A 20,269-nucleotide genomic window follows, 5' to 3' on the forward strand; every position below is an offset into this window, starting at 1 on the left:
TCAGTCTGCACAAGAGACATTTGGGTCCACAAGCCCAAAGGTTTTGCACACTTGTCTTTAGTTTTTAGTCGTTTTAAGTCACTAGATTTTCAAAAGCTATGTTTTGTTTATGACTGCAGTCACAGGCTCGTATTAAGCCTGAATGGAAAGAGGTGTAATGAGTTGCATAACCTGTTCCAGGTGGCGGGGCGCCTCCAGGACTTCCGGGAGCTGGTGAAGGAGGTGGTGCGCAGCGCGTGTCGGACTGCACTGCTGGAGGCCGGCTTCACCCCAGATGACTACTTCTATGATGGTCAGGACAGCCCCGGTCTGTATGGTGAGTCTTGGGGTCCCATCACAGTTCAGATGATGCAGTGTCTAGCAGTGAACAGAGAGCTAGACACCTTGCAAAGGCATCTGTCCTTCACTTAGTTGGGGAAGTGATGTCGTTGGCTGGTACAGTTAGAAATCTAGGTGGGCTAAAATATGTACAATGTTAGACCAGTCAGAATAAGTTGCCGATTGTGTGTTGTGCAGGTGAGGGCAACATGGCCCCTGGGACGGCCTCCAGCTACCTCATGCAGAGCAACTACGACATGGACATATATGGAGAGGCTCCAGACAAGATGACATACACCGAGCAGGCCAACAAGAGGACACACTGCAAGAGACTTACATGGTCAGTGCACTGCATTCAGACTATCTTAACTATCTCTTTGTGAAATGCAGCTTTCTTGCTGATATTTTTTTTCTAGGTTTTAACAATCTTAATTTCATTAAGGTATAATAATGGTTCTTATTGATTCTTGAGGTATTCCTAGTCTAAGGGTAGAGAGGATACTGCCTGTAATTATCAAGGTTGTAGGACTGATGGAACCACAGATGATTACATGGACACGTTGAAATGTTTGTGTTGCGTTTTCAGCTTCATCCGACTGGCAGATTATCTGATTGTGAACACGATGCATGTGCTGGCTGTGAACTCGGTGTCCACCCTGCTCAACTACCTGTCTGAGCAGCTGCAGAACACACCCACTCTCGCCCAGATACAGGGACTTGAGGAGGAGGGGGAGAAGAAGGAGGAGAAGGAGGAGAAGAAACCAACAGAGGACAAGAGTGGAGAGGTGGGTGAGGTGGAGAAGTTGAGATGTCTGTGGCTGCAGTCAGATGGTGGGGGTGGAGGAAAGAGGGAATGTCAAATGTGAAGAGGTGTCCAGGATACCTCAAGTACACAGAATATAATTATACAGATTTTATTTAAAAAGATGGGTGCATTTGTGATCATTAGTTAAGTACAAGTGCTAGATGTACACAAATAATCCTAGAAGCAATTGGTAGTTGTATTATCTTTGTTGAAAACATTTTACTAAATGCAACCTATTCATATTCCAATGTATGAATTTTGTATATGATTATAGCTGTAGAAACTAACATTTTTAGTCTGCTAGTCCTTATGATGATAACATAAAGCAAAACCTTTAAAAATGGCAAATTTCTACTAGTCCTTGATACCTTAACTACTGGGCAGTTTGGCAAGGACTACAGGACTAGTGCCAAAGTCAAGTCCTTTTTGACTTTTATATGAAATGTGAAAAAATGTAACTTTATTCTATTTCAATATAATCATGTCATACAGACACAGGACGAGGAGGAGGAGATTCCCAAGTTACCTCCTCTGTTCATCTCTGAGTTTATCCTGGAACCGATGCAGCTACTGTTCTCTCCGGATGTCGACGACTTCCAGGACGGTCTGGCAGAGGTCATTAAGAGATTCCAGGATTCTGTCCTCAGTGTCATGAATCTGGTGCCAGATCCCTACTTTGATGCTTTTACCAGGTGAGTCTTCTTTGATTATAGTTGTTTAGGACAGTCTGACAAGGATGCCATGCATATGGGTGTTGTTCATTGCAGCTCCTGTCAATCGGTTGACATAGTTGGCATAGGGAATGTTTATACGTCTATACTGAAAGAGGACGTCAATATCTGTAACTATCAGCCAATACACTATTTGTAGCAGTATGTGTGTTGGTTACTTACAGTTATGGGCTTCAAAATAAAAACCTTCTCCATAAAAAAATTAAACCCCAAGGCCAGAACTAATTGATAATTAATTTAAAACAGTGTCAGTTCAGTGAGAATGTTTTTTTGTTATATATGTTTTTTTTGACAAACTTCAAGGCATCTGTGTACATTAACTGACACATGACAGATGTCATTTACATGAAGTTTGACATTTTGGTAGGATGAATGAAGTACACAGTGTATTTTAACAATTAAAAGAAGCCCACGGAGCAGTATACTTTGTACATGGGGACACTAATATGATTTGAGCTTTCTGTTTATTGGTGAGGGGGGGATGAAAACCATCTGATTAATATGTTTCTACCTAATGCCCTACTAAGACATTGGTGTATTTTGTCAGACCAATAATCAACAACAAGTTCGAGGAGAAGACTTGCGGTGATGGTCCAAGCCTAGGCACCATGTTCGAAGATGACAAACACCTCCAGACCATCATCTACAGCATCAGGGTGAGAATATATTCAACTAAATCACCATTGCTACACTTGCTGTGCAGAGTTGTGTTTCTTAGCTGTTACAGGATTAGCTGGCCATTGTTTTGAATCCCTGATTAGACGTAGGAGAATTCTGAATCTGAGTTTGAAATACTGGGGTACTGTCAGAGCCAGTTAAATGGGCTCGGTAGGTCAGTCTTTGTGATTTTGCTGCTTGCGTGGAGCTCTCAATCACTGGTTTGTCCGGTACAGCCTGATGACAAGCTGATGTATGTATATATATATATCTGGAATATTGCTGATTGTGGCTTTACACAACATTCATTCCCTCACTTGTTCAGCTATGTTTCATTTGCTTGAATCCTCCACATGTGAAGAATGTGTATAAACCTGGTTGTGTATGCAGGACGCCATATCAGCAGCTTTCAACGCAGCCAGCCAGTACGCCGACACGTTCGAGCCGTACAGGGAGTTCTACAAGGAGAACGAGAGCATGGACCTGGATAGTGTGCGAGCTCAGGAACATGGTCAGTGTTGGTTCTTGAGAAGGATTTGTTGTGAGAAGATACTATTTGTCCTGCTGTCTTGGGTATTGGGTTGGGCATGGCTTTTCTACACGTAAACATTGTGATCACTTTCTAATATTCATTTGCCTTAATAATCCAGACAGTAGACAGCCAGTTCAAACGTATGATACAAAATAATGCCATCAATTTTGAGGCATACACCAACACAGCCTCTAAGCCTTAATTGTGAAACTGTTGACATCTTCATTCACAAGGAAAGACAGAAAACATTACACCATGCAAGGCAGGTCTTTCAACTGGCATGATTTTGCTTGTACAGCATCTCATTTTACCTACATTAGTGACCTACCCCCAAACTTATTTATCCGACGTCACACTTTTGAACTTACATGAGCAAACATCTTGTCCTACAGTAAGGTACCAGCGATTTTTGATTGATGAATATTTTATTTTTCATTCCCAGATGTGGCATTTTTCTCTGAACATCTTGAGAAGTATCATAGTCAGCACAAAATGGCTGAGAGTATTGTTGCTAAGCGACCAATTGGAATGTTGTTGGTGGATGCTCTGAAGATGAAGAATCAGTTGATACCGTCACCGCTCCGATGCCTGGATGTAAGTCTCCCTACACAGACCTTTGTTTTTTGAAGGTTTAGTTATGGAAATTTGCACCTGTATCAAACTAGTGGTCTTAGGGACTTCGACTTGGGAGATCTTTTGGTATTTTCTTGGAAACAAGGACTCCCCTAGAGCTTGTTCCCCAAACAAGACATGTGACCTGATGGGTGCTAGGATACAATTGTGCTGTCATAAAGAAAGACATTTGATGTCAACTTACTTCAGTAATAATCGCCATGTGTGAGGACTGCAAGGACTCATTTTCTCTCGATAGTTTGTAATGTAATAAAAATAGTAATTCAGAACATTTCAGCATAAATGTCTCCTTTCAATTAATCAGATATTATATCTAAAAACTGCAGTTATTAATTACATTAACAGTTATAAGTCTGAAAATAGGACTTTGCAGAAAATGAGTCCATATGAGATGTATCTCTGTAACAAATAGGAATTGAGGGTTGTGAATTATATTTTTGTGGTCCTAAACTACAAGTCACAATGTGATATTTCACCCAGGAGGTCCCTTATCTCTTGGTTGGTCACATATATCAAAATACTTCACTGAGTGAGGGGAATATGTAATTTCATGATAAACATGTTATATTGTTATGAGAGATTCTCTGAACATTTCAAACGACAGGGAGAATTTAGTTCAGTTCAGACAAATACAGTGTGGGAAAAGATCTCTTATTTTACTCTTATTCATATGAACATAACATATCTTTCTGAAAAGTTTGCTCATTTCTTATAATGCAATAAGTTATGATAAGGACCCATTTTATCCTTCATATCTTGTCCTTGGCTGGCAAAATTTAGATTATAAATACTACATTAAAATGTCAAGCAAACTCAAGAAAGATGCTACTAAAAAGAACATACACTGATATCGAGTGTAGAAATGTATAACATCTACCAATAAGGAAGTACATCTGTGTTGCATGATCTCACAAGATAAAGGTGAGCTACGGTACCTATTTGGTAAATGCAAACAAATGTATTTGTGAATGCAGCATGAATAATAGATGCCTTGGTGAGAGTGTGCTGATTGTGGCTGTGATAGCACTTCCACACTGAAGCATGTCATGCTCCCTCTCTGTACTTGTAGCAATGTATAATTAATGGCCGGTTTAGGCACGCACGTTGGCACTGATAACGATCAGTCATTGATTGCGTTGTCTTGTCTGTTGGTGAAGAGGCCTGCTGAAAAGTGAAATGTTTTAAAGTGGGTGCCGAGAGATTCTCAGTTTGATTAAAGTTACAGTTAACTGCTGTTTGACATGAAATATTGATTTGGGACATGCAGTAGGGGAGATAACTCTTGTTACTTTTGATTGTCTTGAAGAAGGAACATAGTTTTTCCATTTTATTGTGTTAGATGTTGTTAACATTCCAAAATAAATACAAGAATAAAAATAATTTGTTCCACATTTTTGTGGGTGTTGGATAAGATAGATATAAATTGTCACTTTCATGAACGAATTTACTATTTTTTTTCCAAACGCTATAAAGCTAAAAAATGAATGAAAACAGTTCAGGCAATGCTACTGCAAACTTGAAATGTGTGAGAGAACATTTTTTGTGTACACAAGTAATATAAATTCTTTGTAAAATTGAAAATATGCTGTTAATAAAATATAAAAACTCTATTTCAAAATTAAAATTCAAGCTGTATATTCAAGTGATTAGTGACATGTTGTGTATTTCAGGTGATCAATGACATGCTGCCTATCCTGGCTAAGAGCGAGGTTGACCGGCTGATCGCGGAGCTACAGGACGCGCAGTTCAAGCTGGAGACCACACCCACTACCACCCTGGAGTTCGTCCACTGTCTCACATTCCTGGACGAGATCCAAGTCAGGGTAGGGGCACAAACACTCTCTTGGACATCATCTTGTTTACATCATTTAGATTATGGAAACAAAGCCATGGCGAGGAATGGGTCTAGTGCAGAGGCTAAGATTGATGGAGGATATGACTAAAAAAGTTCCTTCTGTATCTGAAATATCATGACCGTTGCCAATATGGGCGAAATTAATTTTCCATCTTTGGGGTAGATTATTATTGGGCACTTTTTTGTTATAAATTGTAATGCAAAGACACCCACCCTACAGTACCAACTGCAAACTTACATGTCCATCACCAAATTGATTTCAGTTTCTTGCAGTGCAGACATTGTTAAAATTAGTTTAATGTAAAGAGAGCAAATTTAATATGAAAGTATTTAACAGGAAGTTTCCTTTTCTAACAGTTGTCAATGTTACTCTGTGTTGTATATTTCAGATTGAACCCCTGGAGAAGGAGGCAATGGTTGTCAAGGATATGTATGACTTGATTGACGAGTACAAAGTACCAACACCACCAGAAGACTTTGCTGTCTATCAGGCAAGATTTCAATTTGAAATACTTATGAAATATTTCCACGAGTTGGATCGTCTTACACTCTTATCTGCTGTTTTCTGTAATTGTGTATGTACATAGAATATAAAGTGATTTACTTTGCAAGAAATTTGATATTTGTGGATCACTTGCATAAACTTAAGGCACCTCAACAGGGCCTCTGTTATACATTTTTTATGTATCTTTAGATTTGATCCCTTTTCCCGAGGCAAGCAAGTAAACTGACTATAAAAATCCAGTTTCCACCTTTGCCAAACTGGGCTGGAATTCCGGAGTTACATCATGTTTGAAAACATGGATTTCAACGTGCAGACTGAATGACAATGTGCATGTGTACCTTCAACTGGGTGTTGACATATTTTGCACGTCTTTTCATGTTTTTCATGTTCCTTTGTGGGTAGGACAGTGGAACTACAGTCAAGCCACACAATTCCAGCCTAACTAGTTCGGCAAGGGTGGAACCTGGAGTCAGTGAACTCCCTTGTCTTGGGAAGATGGTTTTCATGATGCTTCTCTCTTATTATGTGTGAAGTTTATTGTGATATATTTGTGTACAGACTCTAGGCCCATCCATCACCAATGTCCGTAATGCAATAGACAAGTGTCTGACTGAGAGGGATGCCAACATTGACAAGTTCTGTACCCACCTGGACAAGGATATAGGCGAGCTGACGAAGGAGGTGAAGGAAATCAAGCAGGAGGCCCAGGTAACCAACACTGTCAACCTTGCTTAGCCACACACTTCTTGGTCAAATTGCCTGAAACACTTCACCTTTAGTAAATATAAGGGAGTGGCTAGACAACGAATACTGGATACCTTCCACTATCTTGGGAAAGGATCTTGGGAAGGGATATGCACAAGCTCCATCTTTAGTAACGGTTCCTAAGTTTCTTAACCACCATTTTCCATAAATTACCAGTCCCTAGGTTGCAAGGACTGAAGTTTATGAGAACTGTTGAAGAAGTCGGAAGGACCACGGTATGTATCTAACTGCCAGCCTCGTCTGTTGTAGAACCCCATCATCCTGGACGTCAACTCAGACACAGACAGGGTGAAGCAGGTGCTCACCAAGCTGCTCAATCAGATGGAGGATCTACAGAAACGAGCCTACACGTACAAGTCCTACCAGAAGAACTTCAAGGTACTCACTGTGTCACTGCATCTGTCTGGCTTGGACTTGATGTTCAATGGGCTGCAATAAGAGTAACTTTGAGTTAGATATTTTCAAAACCTACATTCAGTCTAACTGTCCATTCTGTGCGCACGTATCAACTACATTGCCCAAATTCCCACTTTATTATAGAGACATATCGGAAAATCACTCACCGTGTTTACAAAGACCTGCATCAGTTCGGACTTTCCTCCCACATACCTGACACTCAACATGTAACTGAGATCCTGTTCCCTACCTCACCCTCCTTCCATCCCTCCATCCCTCACTCACTCACTCACTCACTGTTACAGGTTGAGGTGACCAAGTTTGATGCTCTGGAGGAAGCGTATGCTGAGCTGAAGCTGAAGGAGCTGCTGTGGACAGCCATAGACGAGTGGGACATCCTGCTGGAGGAATGGACGAGTGTAAGTCTCAGCAGTGGAAGCAGTGTACATTTCACTCACCACGAAATTGACATGCTATTGATTACTTTGTATTGAAACATGTTATGGTTATGCAGGGAAGTTCATCTGGAATTTTATTTGGTAATTTCCAGATTAGAATAGGTCACCAGTATCCCTGGTTATTGTCACAAGTATCGAGTAGCCCGTCGCTTTGCTGATTGCAGTCATTGTACCCCATGATATGGATCATTGTTCCTTCTGTCAGTCGCTGGTTTATTTCTTGACTCGATTATTTATGAACTATCGTCATGTAGCTGAAATATTACAGACTTCGGCGTTACACAACAAACACCAGTGTTCAAAATTAACGTCAGTCGGATAGTCTGGGATGAGTAAAAGGACACAGGACATTTCCTTGTGGACTTTCACCATGACATAGAAGTCAGCCCTGTAGCAGATCACTTTGGCAGACAAGTTAAAAAGAAAAAAACCACTTTACCCTGTTCACTCACATGATGAAGGTTACACTTGTGGAGTTATTTGTGCATGCCTGTGTTTCAGTCGGCGTTCGAGACCTTGGATCCTGAGATGATGACCAATACGACTCTCAGGTACTCAAAGTCTGTCCTGCAGCTGGAGAAGGGCCTACCGCCAAACGCTGTCGTCCCCAAGCTCAAGGAGAGAGTGGAACTCATGAGAGAAAGGGTGAGTGACACACCAGAGCCTGATAGTCTGTTCTGTTGTCACTACTTTAAACTAGGGGCAGTCACAGGGGTAGCTGAATGATTGAAGCATTTGCTTGTCATGCCAAAGGCCCAGGTTTAATTCCCCATGTGGGTACAATGTGTGAAGCCCAATTTTGGCAACACCTCGCCATGATATTGCTGGAATTTTGCTAAAAGTCACGTAAAAACACAGCCAGTCTATTATAAGTGTAACAGGAAGAGTTTCCTTAACCCAGGATAGTTTCCCTTTATTTCAGCATGTACTGATTTTGTTATGTGTTTGCTATCTTTTATCTTGAAAGTTTAGTAACTTATGAAAGTTTTTCAAAAAGATTGTGCCCCTAATTTTTAATCACTCTTAAGAGACAACTTTTTCAACTCAAATTTTGTTTTTCCGCTTGATACCTTTCATAGTGTATGAGATATGCAAGAAAACCTAGCCATGGTCACATAGCCTCTGGCCCATCTCTCCATACTGTGAGCTGCAGGGGATGTGGCCACAAATAGGACATTTGGTACATTATAATCAAGTTTACTTTTATTTGTAACTTACTAAAGAAATAAAATAAAATTTAGCATACACCCTCTCTACCTGATCCCAACCTACTGATTGATCTGTCCATCACGCTAAAGTCATGTTGTGGTTTGTGCAGTTGCCTGTGATCACAGATCTGCGGAACCCGACCCTGAAGCCACGGCACTGGGATCTCATCCAGGAGGCTCTCGACTGTCAGTTTACCCCCGAAGATCCGCTCACCCTCGGCAAACTGTCCGACATCAACGCCTTCAAGCACAGTGAGGCTTTGCAGGAGATCTCAGGACAAGCTTCCTCCGAGGCCAGTCTGGAAGCCATTTTGAAAAAGGTTTGTTGTTGTATTCTTTTTTTAGAATTGGGGCTGTGTCAAGGTTTAGATAAAAGTTGAAATAGAAGTATTTGTAGATGTTTTTGTATTGAGTGTAATCTAAGGTGTTTTTATTCTCTTGTTACTCTTGCTAGACCGTCATCTCCAGAAATACTGATTATTAACTAGGTGTGTTTCCATACGAACAATATCACATATTTGGAATAGACAATGTATTATCTGAGCCATTCCTAATACATGTATATAATATTTATGTGACTGGGGGTGTGCAGAAATAACAGGTCGTTTGTACAGAGGTTTTATTGTAGACAGTCAGAACAAATGCCCTGAAACATATATTATGAACAACAAAAGTTCCTGTGACATTGAATAAGATTTAATGCAAAGTTATGTTTTTTACCAAATCTGAAACAAATTTCGGTTTGCAACAGATAAAAGACTCCTGTAAGTGTTCAAATGGCTGAATTTCCCATACTTACTTCAGAAAATGTGTGATTTCATAAAAATCATGAACATGCCAAAATGTCAATTTACAAATCAATAGCGTGTGTGTCCACCTCTGGTTGCGATGAAAGCTACACATCTTCGTCTCATGGAATGGACCAGGCGTCACACAAAGTCCTGTGGGATATCTGTCCATATCTGCTGGAGCATGTTTCAAAGTTCCTGGAGTGTCTGTGGAACACGTGGTTGACGTCGAAGGCGCCAATCCATCTCATCCCACATGTGCTCGATTGGTGATAGATCAGGGGGGCGAGCCGGCCAAGGGATGACATTCACGTTGTTCTGTTGAAGAGAATCCTGAACAATCGAGCAATATGAGGCCGGGCGTTGTCATGTTGAAAGGTAATGCCTGGGCCATGACAACGCAAAAACGGTAGAACAACAGGGCCGATGATCTTGTCGCGGTAGTGCCGTCCATTGAGATTTCCCTCTTCCACTATCTAATGGGCCCTCTGTCTTGCTGTAATCCCACCCCATACCATAACGCTGCCGCCCCCGAACCGATCTTCTTCCATGACACAATGATTGACGTAACGTTCACCTCGACGTCGATACACTCAAATCTGTCCATCACTGTGACTCGTCAGTGAATAGAACTTGTCCCCACTTGTCTCCAGCATAGACGCTGTCTGCACCACTGTAGATGTGCTTGACGTAGGTTTCCTGTCAAAATGGGACGTCTGGTGGGTCTTCTGGCGACAATCCCTGCACATCTGAGGCGGCGACGTATGGTTTGTGAAGATATTCGTCGAAGGCCAGGGATGATTCTTGCAGTCACTGTTGCTGGCTGGAATCGATTTCGTAGGTGTGTTGTTCGAATCCAGTTGTCTTGTCGATTATTGGTTACACGTGGCCTGCCACTCTGAGGATGGTCTCTGACTGCATTCGTCTGTTGCCAATGTTGCCATAAACACCAAATGGTGTTAAATAAACGTTAAATTGTCTTGCAACATCACGTTGACTCGATCCTGCTTCAAGCATACTTATGGCTCGCAGACGCTCATTTTCGGACAGGCGTGGCATTGCGTAATGTTGAATAATTGCATAATTTTGTTGTTTTTCTGAGTAGCTGTTGTCAGCACGATGCTAAACAATGCATATGGAATCCCATTAACGCACATATTTTTATACCCATTCTTGGGTAGTGAAATGCATGGGGCTTGCATAAAAGTCAACTTTTGCAAAGAATGCATGTTTTTCAGTAGCAGTTGCGATTTTGTGACTTGATTCCATACATGTACTACAATATTGAACTTTACTTGTTTGAAAAATACACTAAAATATTGGTGTCACAGGAACTTTTGTTGTTGAGTATAGCTCAAAATAGATACACATGTACATAAATATGTAAGGATACATCACGTCATGCAATCAGTTTAGTCACTCACAGCATTACTCGGACATCGTCATGGTATAATAGACTGAACTCATATATTTATCAAATCTTTCCAAGGATGGGTTATTAGTTACAATAACTATGTATACATATGTATTCATGGACATGCATAATGATATGATATACATAATTATTATTTGCATTAATACACAAAAATATAACCATACCCTGTGGGTAAAACTGGGGCTTACTGACCTAGCTAAAACATTTAAATGGCTGCATTTACATGACCGTATATATTGAATATTTAGATAAATATTAAAATATTGTGACACTGTAAAAGAACACACAAAGCTATACAAGTACATTGCCTACAATACATATAAAATACATAACCAACCTGTAAGGACGATCTCTGAGATGAAACATGACCACCAAGCAAGTGATAGCTGTGTGAAGTCAAGGTGTGGTGGCTGGTGTGCTGGTTGAATGCTGAGTATTAGGTGAGTATTTGAAACAAGGCCAATCAGGTGTAAGCTGACTTAAACAAAGGACCGACCCAAGCTATCTTCCCTACCCCACAACAAATAGAAGTTGACTGAGAGAAAACTCCACACAGAGATACAGTTGTTCTTCTGCTGAAGGCAGTGCTGTAGAGTACAGCAGCTGTACCGGTTTATTCAATTCAATGCAACACAATAAAAGGTTTCTACATCATTTCAATACAATATAGAAACATATGTAAAATAGAGAAAGTATACATACATATATGTATATATACATGTATATCCAACACTGCCACATTTACAGTAAGGAATCATACATGTCTTATGTAATAATTTCTTTATCATATCATGTCATTTGAAAAATGATGAATGTTAAAACTTCAGCAAAAAGTAATACACAGTTGAAATCCCTTCTCATAAAAGCAGTATTGCAAAAATACTCCTGCAATAGTCTGTGTGTTCCCTATGTTCATGGCTGTATACAGCTACAGATTGTTTTCAGATGGTTTGCCCGGTCAGATATACCATAGAAAGTCCACTCGTTTCGTAAAAATGGTATCTAACGAGAACTATGTATGTTGTAGTCACCTACATGACACCTGTATGTTGTAGTCTACATGACACCTGTATATTGTACTCACCTACATGACACCTGTATGTTGTAGTCACCTACATGACACCTGTATGTTGTAGTCTACATGACACCTGTATGTTGTAGTCTACATGACACCTGTATATTGTAGTCACCTACATAACACCTGTATGTAGTAGTCACCTACATGACACCTGTATGTTGTAGTCACCTACATGACACCTGCATGTTGTAGTCTACATGACACCTGTATATTGTACTCACGTACATGACACCTGTATGTTGTAGTCACCTACATGACACCTGTATGTTGTAGTCTACATGACACCTGTATATTGTAGTCGCCTACATGACACCTGTATGTTGTAGTCTACATGACACCTGTATGTAGTAGTCTCCTACATGACACCTGTATGTTGTAGTCTACATGACACCTGTATGTTGTAGTCTACATGACACCTGTATGTTTTAGTCTATATGACACCTGTATGTTGTAGTCACCTACATGACACCTGTATGTTGTAGTCTACATGACACCTCTGTTGTAGTCACCTACATGACACCTGTATGTTGTAGTCTACATGACACCTCTGTTGTAGGTTGAGGATTCATGGAAGTCCACAGAGTTTGTGGTGCTGCCTCACAAGGACTCCAAAGACGTGTATATCCTGGGCGGGACAGATGACATCCAGCAACTACTTGACGACAGCAACATCAACGTTGCTACCATTGCCAGCTCTCGTAATGTCGGCCCCATCAAACCTCGCGTTGAGGAGTGGGGGAAACAACTGGATCTGTTCAACAAAACTCTGGTTAGTTTGTTCATTTGTTGTTTAACGCCGCACTCAGCAATATTCCAGCTATTTGACGGCGGTCTGTAAATAATCGAGTCTCGACCAGACAATCCATTGATTGACATCATGAGCATCGATTCACGTAATTGGGATACGATGACATGCATCAACCAAGTCAGCGAGCCTAACCACTCGATCCCGTTAGTCACCTCCTGACAAGCACAGTCACCTTTTACGGCAAGCATGGTTGCTGAAGACCTGTTCTACCCCAGATCTTAGTGCAGACACTGACAAAACTGTCACTGTCTCACTGATTAACCATTTCAAAACTAATTTCTTAGTTCATGATTTTCCAGGTTCAATATTGTTGGACTTATGTATAGTGAAGTAGCTGTGTTTCTTATCTTCAAAACTAGGCTGGGGTTGTGGGTAACAATTGGTTCCCAACACCCATGCCTTTTGTCAGAGACAACAACAACGAGGGTTCGATTGTCACTTGTTGTGACCTGGCTGACGGTACAGACCTTTGCTCATGCTATCAGCCACCTGTATGCCTGGATCAGACATTACAAGGATGGTTTCAATTCACTTTTCAAAGGAATTACCGAAAACATTTCAATAGCAACTTATTAAAAATGTATTAATTTTAATTCTTCAATTAAAAAAAACCGTACAAAATATTTTTGTTAATATTTTGTCCAGAGAGTCTGACAACTGAATCCTCATATAGATAGAGTGTATATTATTGGTTATCCCCCTGACAGGAAGAATGGCTGAACTGTCAGCGAAGCTGGCTGTACCTGGAGAGCATCTTCTCGGCGCCGGACATCCAACGTCAGCTGCCGGCCGAGGCCAAGATGTTCATGCAGGTGGACAAGTCATACAAGGACATCATGAGGAAGGTGAACAAGGTCCCCCTGGCTATCCGGGCCGGCACACAGCCAGGTATGTTCAGCCACTGTCAGCCACATGGATATATTGCTGGAATGTAATTCTCTCCTCCAGGGATATGGCTGAGATAGTACTTCAAGCAGCATTAAACCATGCTCACTCACTGATCTTTCAAGTATGTCTTTGGGTGTGTTACCAAACTATATAACACTTATATAACTATATAACTATATAACAAAAATATGGAGATTACCAAACACAATTGCTTTCGCAATATATTTGCATTCATGTAGCACTTGTATATCAACTTTTGACCTGGAAATTCAGCCCTCTCTTCCTTATAAGCTCAATCCATGTTCAATTCTAATAATGGAAAAGCTATTATGAGCACATATCAAAATGAGTGTAGCACTGACTCAATGCCATCTTTGTTCTCATGCTATCGAGCTGTAGAGCATCTTCCCGAGGCAAGAGCGTCCACTAGCCTTTTTATCAAAGTCTTGTTTCCACCCTTGCCACATCAAGCCCACTTTCCTGTGCTAAATATGATTGGACTATCGCACATATGGATAATCCAATCAGAGAACGTTTCACAAAATCAACATCCATGACTGGTACTGTTATAATATGATTGTGTGATAATGTGATAATGTTATGATGTTATTGTGGGGTTGTTTGATTGTGTGATAATGTGATTGTGTGTTTGTGTGGTTGTGTGATTGTTTGTTTATGTGATTGTGTGGTTGTGTGTTTCAGGTCTGTTAGAGACCTTCCAGAACAACAATGCTCTGCTGGACCAGATCATGAAGTGTCTAGAGGCCTACCTGGAGTCCAAGAGAGTCATCTTCCCACGGTAAACAACAGTCCTGTTTCCTCTTACTCTTCATGTTATTTCCTCTTTTTCAAACAGGCTTTTCCCAGATCCTTTGAGTAAACTAAATGTGAACTGTAGAAGACAATGTGATATTGCCTGTTGATCCATAACAGGCTTTTCCCAGATCCTTTGAGTAAACTAAATGTGAACTGTAGAAGACAATGTGATATTGCCTGGTGATCCATAACAGTCTTTTCCCAGATCCTTTGAGTAAACTAAATGTGAACTGTAGAAGACAATGTGATATTGCCTGGTGATCCATAACTGGCTTTTCCTAGATCCTTTGAGTAAACTAAATGTGAACTGTAGAAGACAATGTGATATTGCCTGGTGATCCATAACAGGCTTTTCCCAGATCCTTTGAGTAAACTAAATGTGAACTGTAGAAGACAATGTGATATTGCCTGGTGATCCATAACAGGCTTTTCCTAGATCCTTTGAGTAAACTAAATGTGAACTGTAGAAGACAATGTGATATTGCCTGGTGATCAATAACAGGCTTTTCCCAGATCCTTTGAGTAAACTAAATGTGAACTGTAGAAGACAATGTGATATTGCCTGGTGATCCATAAAGTACAGTCACTGGAGAATTGCATTACTATGATTGCCTACCCAAATGGATGATGGGAATTTTGCGTTTCTTCACAAAACGTTTTAAGTCTAGGTTTTGTCAGCTTGAAAACATCCTACGGTTGATTTGTAACTAATGTTGGATTTCTTCCTCTTGCATGCAATAATTTCTTCAATTTATTGTATGTTTTAGATTCTATTTCTTGTCTAATGACGAGCTGCTGGAGATCTTGGCTCAGACAAGGAACCCTATGGCTGTACAGCCCCATCTGAGGAAATGTTTTGATGCCATCGCAAAGCTGGAGTTTGGGATACAGGCTGCATCAGAAGGCAAGGCATCACCTGAAGGTATGATGGTTGTCATGGCGATGTAATAACTAGGAGACACTGGCCCATAATAAATATAAGATTTCATCAAGACAATGGCAAAAATGTGAACAATGGTCCAGACAATGTGAACAATGGTAACCTTGATCCAAATAATGTGAACAATGGCAACCTTGGTCCAGATATGTGAACAATGGTAACCTTGGTCCTGAAAATGTGAACAATGGTAACCTTGGTCAAGATATGAGAACACTGGTAACCTTGGTCAAGATATGAGAACACTGGTAACCTTGGTCAAGATATGTGAACAATGGTAACCCTGGTCCAGATATGTGAACAATGTTAACGTTGGTCCAGATAATGTGAACAATGGAAACCTTGGTCCAGATGGTGGGAACAATGGTAACCCTGGTCCAGATAATGTGAAAAATGGTAACCTTGGTCAAGAAAATGTGAACAAAGGTCACCTTGGTCCAGATATTTGAACAATGGTAACCTTTGGTCCAGAAAATGTGATCCATGGTAACCTTGGTCAAGAAAATGTGAACAATGGTAACCTTGGTCCAGATATGTTAACAATGGTAACCTTGGTCCAGATATGCGAACAATGATAACCTTGGTCCAGATATGTTAACAATGGTAACCTTGGTCCAGATATGTGAACAATGGTAACCCTGGTCCAGATAATGTGAACAATGGTAACCTTGGTCCAGATATGCAAACAATGATAACCTTGGTCCAGATATGTGAACAATGGTAACCTTGGTCAAGATATGTGAACAATGGTAACCTTGGTCCAGAAAATGTTAACAATGGTAACCTTGGTCAAGAAAATGTGAACAAAGGTAACCTTGGTCCAGACATGTGAACAATGGTAACCTTTGGTCCAGATAATGTTAACAATGGTAACCTTGGTCAAGAAAAGGTGAACAACGGTAACCTTTGTCCAGATATGTGAACCATGGTAACCTTTGGTCCAGAAAATGTGAACCATGGTAACCTTGGTCATGAAAATGGGAACAATGGTAACCTTGGTCAAGATATGTGAACAATGGTAACCTTGGTCCAGAAAATGCGAACAATGGTAACCTTGGTCCAGATATGTGAACAATGGAAACCTTGGTCCAGATATGTGAACAATGGTAAGCTTGGTCCAGAAAATGTGAACAATGGTAACCTTGGTCAAGATATGTGAACGATGGTAACCTTGGTCCAGATAATGTGAACAATGGTAACCTTGGTCAAGATATGTGAACGATGGTAACCTTGGTCCAGATATGCGAACAATGGTAACCTTGGTCCAGATAATGTGAACAATGGCAACCTTGGTCAAGAAAATGTGAACTATGGTAACCTTGGTCCAGATATGCGAACAATGGTAACCTTGGTCAAGATATGTGAACCATGGTAACCTTGGTCAAGATATGTGAATAATGGTAACCTTGGTCCAGATATGTGAACAATGGTAACCTTGGTCCAGATATGTGAACCATGGTAACCTTGGTCAAGATATGTGAATAATGGAAACCTTGGTCAAGATGATGTGAACAATGGTAACCTTGGTCCAGATATGTGAACAATGGTAACCTTGGTCCAGATATGCGAACAATGGTAACCTTGGTCCAGATATGTGAACAATGGTAACCTTGGTCCAGATAATGTGAACAATGGTAACCTTGGTCCAGATAATGTTAACAATGGTAACCTTGGTCCAGACATGCGAACAATGGTAACCTTGGTCCAGATAATGTGAACAATGGCAACCTTGGTCAAGAAAATGTGAACTATGGTAACCTTGGTCCAGATATGCGAACAATGGTAACCTTGGTCAAGATATGTGAACCATGGTAACCTTGGTCAAGATATGTGAATAATGGTAACCTTGGTCAAGATGATGTGAACAATGGTAACCTTGGTCCAGATATGTGAACAATGGTAACCTTGGTCAAGATATGTGAACCATGGTAACCTTGGTCAAGATATGTGAATAATGGAAACCTTGGTCAAGATGATGTGAACAATGGTAACCTTGGTCCAGATATGTGAACAATGGTAACCTTGGTCCAGATATGCGAACAATGGTAACCTTGGTCCAGATATGTGAACAATGGTAACCTTGGTCCAGATAATGTGAACAATGGTAACCTTGGTCCAGATAATGTTAACAATGGTAACCTTGGTCCAGACATGCGAACAATGGTAACCTTGGTCCAGATATGTGAACCATGGTTACCTTGGTCCAGATATGTGAACCATGGTAACCTTGGTCCAGATATGTGAATAATGGTAACCTTGGTCAAGATAATGTGAACAATTGTAACCTTGGTCAAGATAATGAGAACAATGGTAACCTTGGTCCAGATGTGTGAACAATGGTAACCTTGGTCAAGATAATGAGAACAATGGTAACCTTGGTCAAGATATGTGAACAATGGTAACCTTGGTCCAGACAATGAAAACAATGGTTACCTTGCATGAGACAATGTGAACAATTGTAAACTTGTTAATGTGACAGATAATGTGAACAATGGTGTGATAGTGATATGATACTGACATAACAATTATGCCAATGGTAACAGTTAATATTTTGAGAGTGACAACAGTTATGACAATGGTTAGAGAAGTGATGTAGAGCTTGTGGCAGTGATGTATGACTGGAATGCTCCTTGTGTTGTAGATGGAGAGAAGGCTGAGATTCAGTACACCAACGACATCCTCGCCATGCTGTCCCCTGAAGGAGAGAAAGTGTCCCTTGGCAAGGTAAAACTGAAAAAACTAGAGTCTGATAAAACTAAACTTTACGGTCAATCAAATAGAATAAATTACATACAGTTCACACAAAACATCACACAAAACATATTGATGGGTCTGACATGGTACAAGACTATTCCTGTTGCTGTACCCAAAATGACCATGGATATCGGTGAAATTGTTTCAAGTAATTCTCCCTCAGCATTGTCTGTTTATGTTCATGTTAGTTACCCTCAATAGTTCCATTGTTTGCGAGATGTCATGTCAACACTTGTCACAAATACTTGAAGATGATGTCATCTATTGTTCATAATGTCCCTGATGTTTCTTGTGATGTCATTCCACAAAGACTGAAGGAGCTGATGGCTCCACTTATGACGAGGTAGCTCAGAAACAGACTGAATCATGGACTATCTGGTAATCATAACATACTGTCCAAAGTCCTCAGTCACGGCTCTGCTCTGGCTTACAGAATGAATTCACTGAGGACCCGTAATTCCTCATAGCTAGTGGTTATTCTGTAAGACTGTACTGTGTGTTGCAGGGGCTGAAGGCTCGAGGCAATGTGGAGGACTGGCTGGGCAAGGTGGAAGAAGGAATGTTCTCCAATCTCAGGAAACTCACCAAGGCCGCCATCACAGATTTCGAGCGCAAGACGAGGGAGGATTGGGTTGTCTGCCATGCTTCTCAGGTATTTCTACCAAGTCATTAATGTTGTAAAGTTGCAATATGTATTCGATTTTCAACAAAATTAAACAAAATATGAGGCGGAGGCTTTTTTTAAATTCATATATATTTTTCAAACAAGGTGTTTAAGATATCTGTGTAAAAATTTGTTCAAAAGATGGGATTCACTTGCCACATGAAGGTTATATCCTCAGCACAGTCGGCAGGGTTTAGTTGAGAGGACCACCAGATCATATTTATTTGGAATGAACGTTTGGTTTTCAAAACGCTGTATGTTTTTTCGAGAGAGCAACCAATATGGAATTATACATAACAAATTTGCACAATGGTTGGTTAATTTTTTTTGTAATGACATCCCACATCTTGCATTTCAGCCAACACACTAGAACTAAAAGTTTATAAATGTCCTTTGCTCCAAGGAGGAAAAGGGTCCTGTGTTTTGAGAGCTCATATTTCATTACTTTTATCCCAGATTTTTTCTTCTGGAAAAATATACCAGCATTTAGAAATCATTATGTATTAATATGTTTTGGCCAAGGGAAAGGATATGGTGGATTGTGTTACTTAAAGAAAGAAGGGAAAACTCCTACCCATTTTATTTGTACAATGGGACAATAAACTGATGTAAGGTGGGATGTTTTGTGGTGAAATAAAATCTAATAATTTATTAGTTATAGATTGATTATAGTTTGTTGTGGTAACAGATAGTCATTGATAACCTTTAGAAAAAAGAAGATATGTATTGATGATTGGATTGGACAATTATATGTTTGTCCCTCTATCTAAGCTTTTGCAAACAACTTCCTCCTGGCCATGCTGACCATCAAATCTTCAGATTTCCATTTATTGTCGTGATCATTGTCTGAAGGGGAAATAGTTGGGTTGATGATTATGATGGTTTACGTGCTGTATTCCCGATGGTGTGATTGAAATGATGACATGTAGTATGTGCTGTGTTGTAGATTGTACTGACAGTGTCGCAGCTGATGTGGTGTCGGGATGTTACCGAGATCCTGGAGGGAGACTTTGACAGACTTGCAGCCATGAAAGACTTTGAGGGGAAGAATTACAGAGTAAACACAATGCTTCAAACTGTTCATATAAAATATTTTTCAAGCACACTATGTATTCACAGACTGAAAGCAAAGGAAACAATCTGTTCTTGAATAGGATGGATGACATGGGATGTCAGTGCCTTTTTCTAACATAAAAGTGTGGTCCACTTTAAATTGTTATTGGTAATTAAGTCTTGTG

The 20,269-nt window shown here is 40.3% G+C and overlaps 1 protein-coding gene and 1 long non-coding RNA gene across 4 annotated transcripts in view; one reads left to right on the top strand and one right to left on the bottom strand.

Annotated features, from left to right (window-relative positions):
• LOC124115121 (dynein axonemal heavy chain 6-like) overlaps positions 1 to 20,269 on the top strand; it is a 98,237-nt gene that overhangs the window by 27,440 nt on the left and 50,528 nt on the right. For all 3 annotated transcript variants that reach the window (XM_046475943.2, XM_046475945.2, XM_046475944.2), the window contains exons 9-29: positions 181 to 316; positions 517 to 658; positions 905 to 1,103; positions 1,616 to 1,815; positions 2,402 to 2,510; positions 2,902 to 3,022; positions 3,486 to 3,637; positions 5,347 to 5,499; positions 5,921 to 6,022; positions 6,595 to 6,744; positions 7,051 to 7,179; positions 7,503 to 7,616; positions 8,157 to 8,300; positions 8,974 to 9,183; positions 12,721 to 12,933; positions 13,680 to 13,860; positions 14,563 to 14,659; positions 15,444 to 15,598; positions 18,255 to 18,337; positions 18,873 to 19,019; positions 19,978 to 20,088. In XM_046475943.2, coding sequence (XP_046331899.2) covers positions 181 to 316; positions 517 to 658; positions 905 to 1,103; positions 1,616 to 1,815; positions 2,402 to 2,510; positions 2,902 to 3,022; positions 3,486 to 3,637; positions 5,347 to 5,499; positions 5,921 to 6,022; positions 6,595 to 6,744; positions 7,051 to 7,179; positions 7,503 to 7,616; positions 8,157 to 8,300; positions 8,974 to 9,183; positions 12,721 to 12,933; positions 13,680 to 13,860; positions 14,563 to 14,659; positions 15,444 to 15,598; positions 18,255 to 18,337; positions 18,873 to 19,019; positions 19,978 to 20,088 — 3,048 coding nt within the window. The remainder of the gene's footprint in view (positions 1 to 180; positions 317 to 516; positions 659 to 904; positions 1,104 to 1,615; positions 1,816 to 2,401; positions 2,511 to 2,901; positions 3,023 to 3,485; positions 3,638 to 5,346; positions 5,500 to 5,920; positions 6,023 to 6,594; positions 6,745 to 7,050; positions 7,180 to 7,502; positions 7,617 to 8,156; positions 8,301 to 8,973; positions 9,184 to 12,720; positions 12,934 to 13,679; positions 13,861 to 14,562; positions 14,660 to 15,443; positions 15,599 to 18,254; positions 18,338 to 18,872; positions 19,020 to 19,977; positions 20,089 to 20,269) is intronic.
• LOC124115125 lies at positions 7,149 to 8,245 on the bottom strand. Its single transcript, XR_006857945.2, has 3 exons — positions 8,108 to 8,245; positions 7,491 to 7,598; positions 7,149 to 7,230 (listed from the first exon to the last, which is right to left on the bottom strand). It is a non-coding gene; the product is annotated as an uncharacterized LOC124115125 (long non-coding RNA).

The sequence above is a fragment of the Haliotis rufescens genome, unplaced genomic scaffold (assembly GCF_023055435.1).
Source record: "Haliotis rufescens isolate VD_foot unplaced genomic scaffold, xgHalRufe1.0.p SCAF_14, whole genome shotgun sequence".
Classification (NCBI taxonomy): domain Eukaryota; kingdom Metazoa; phylum Mollusca; class Gastropoda; order Lepetellida; family Haliotidae; genus Haliotis; species Haliotis rufescens.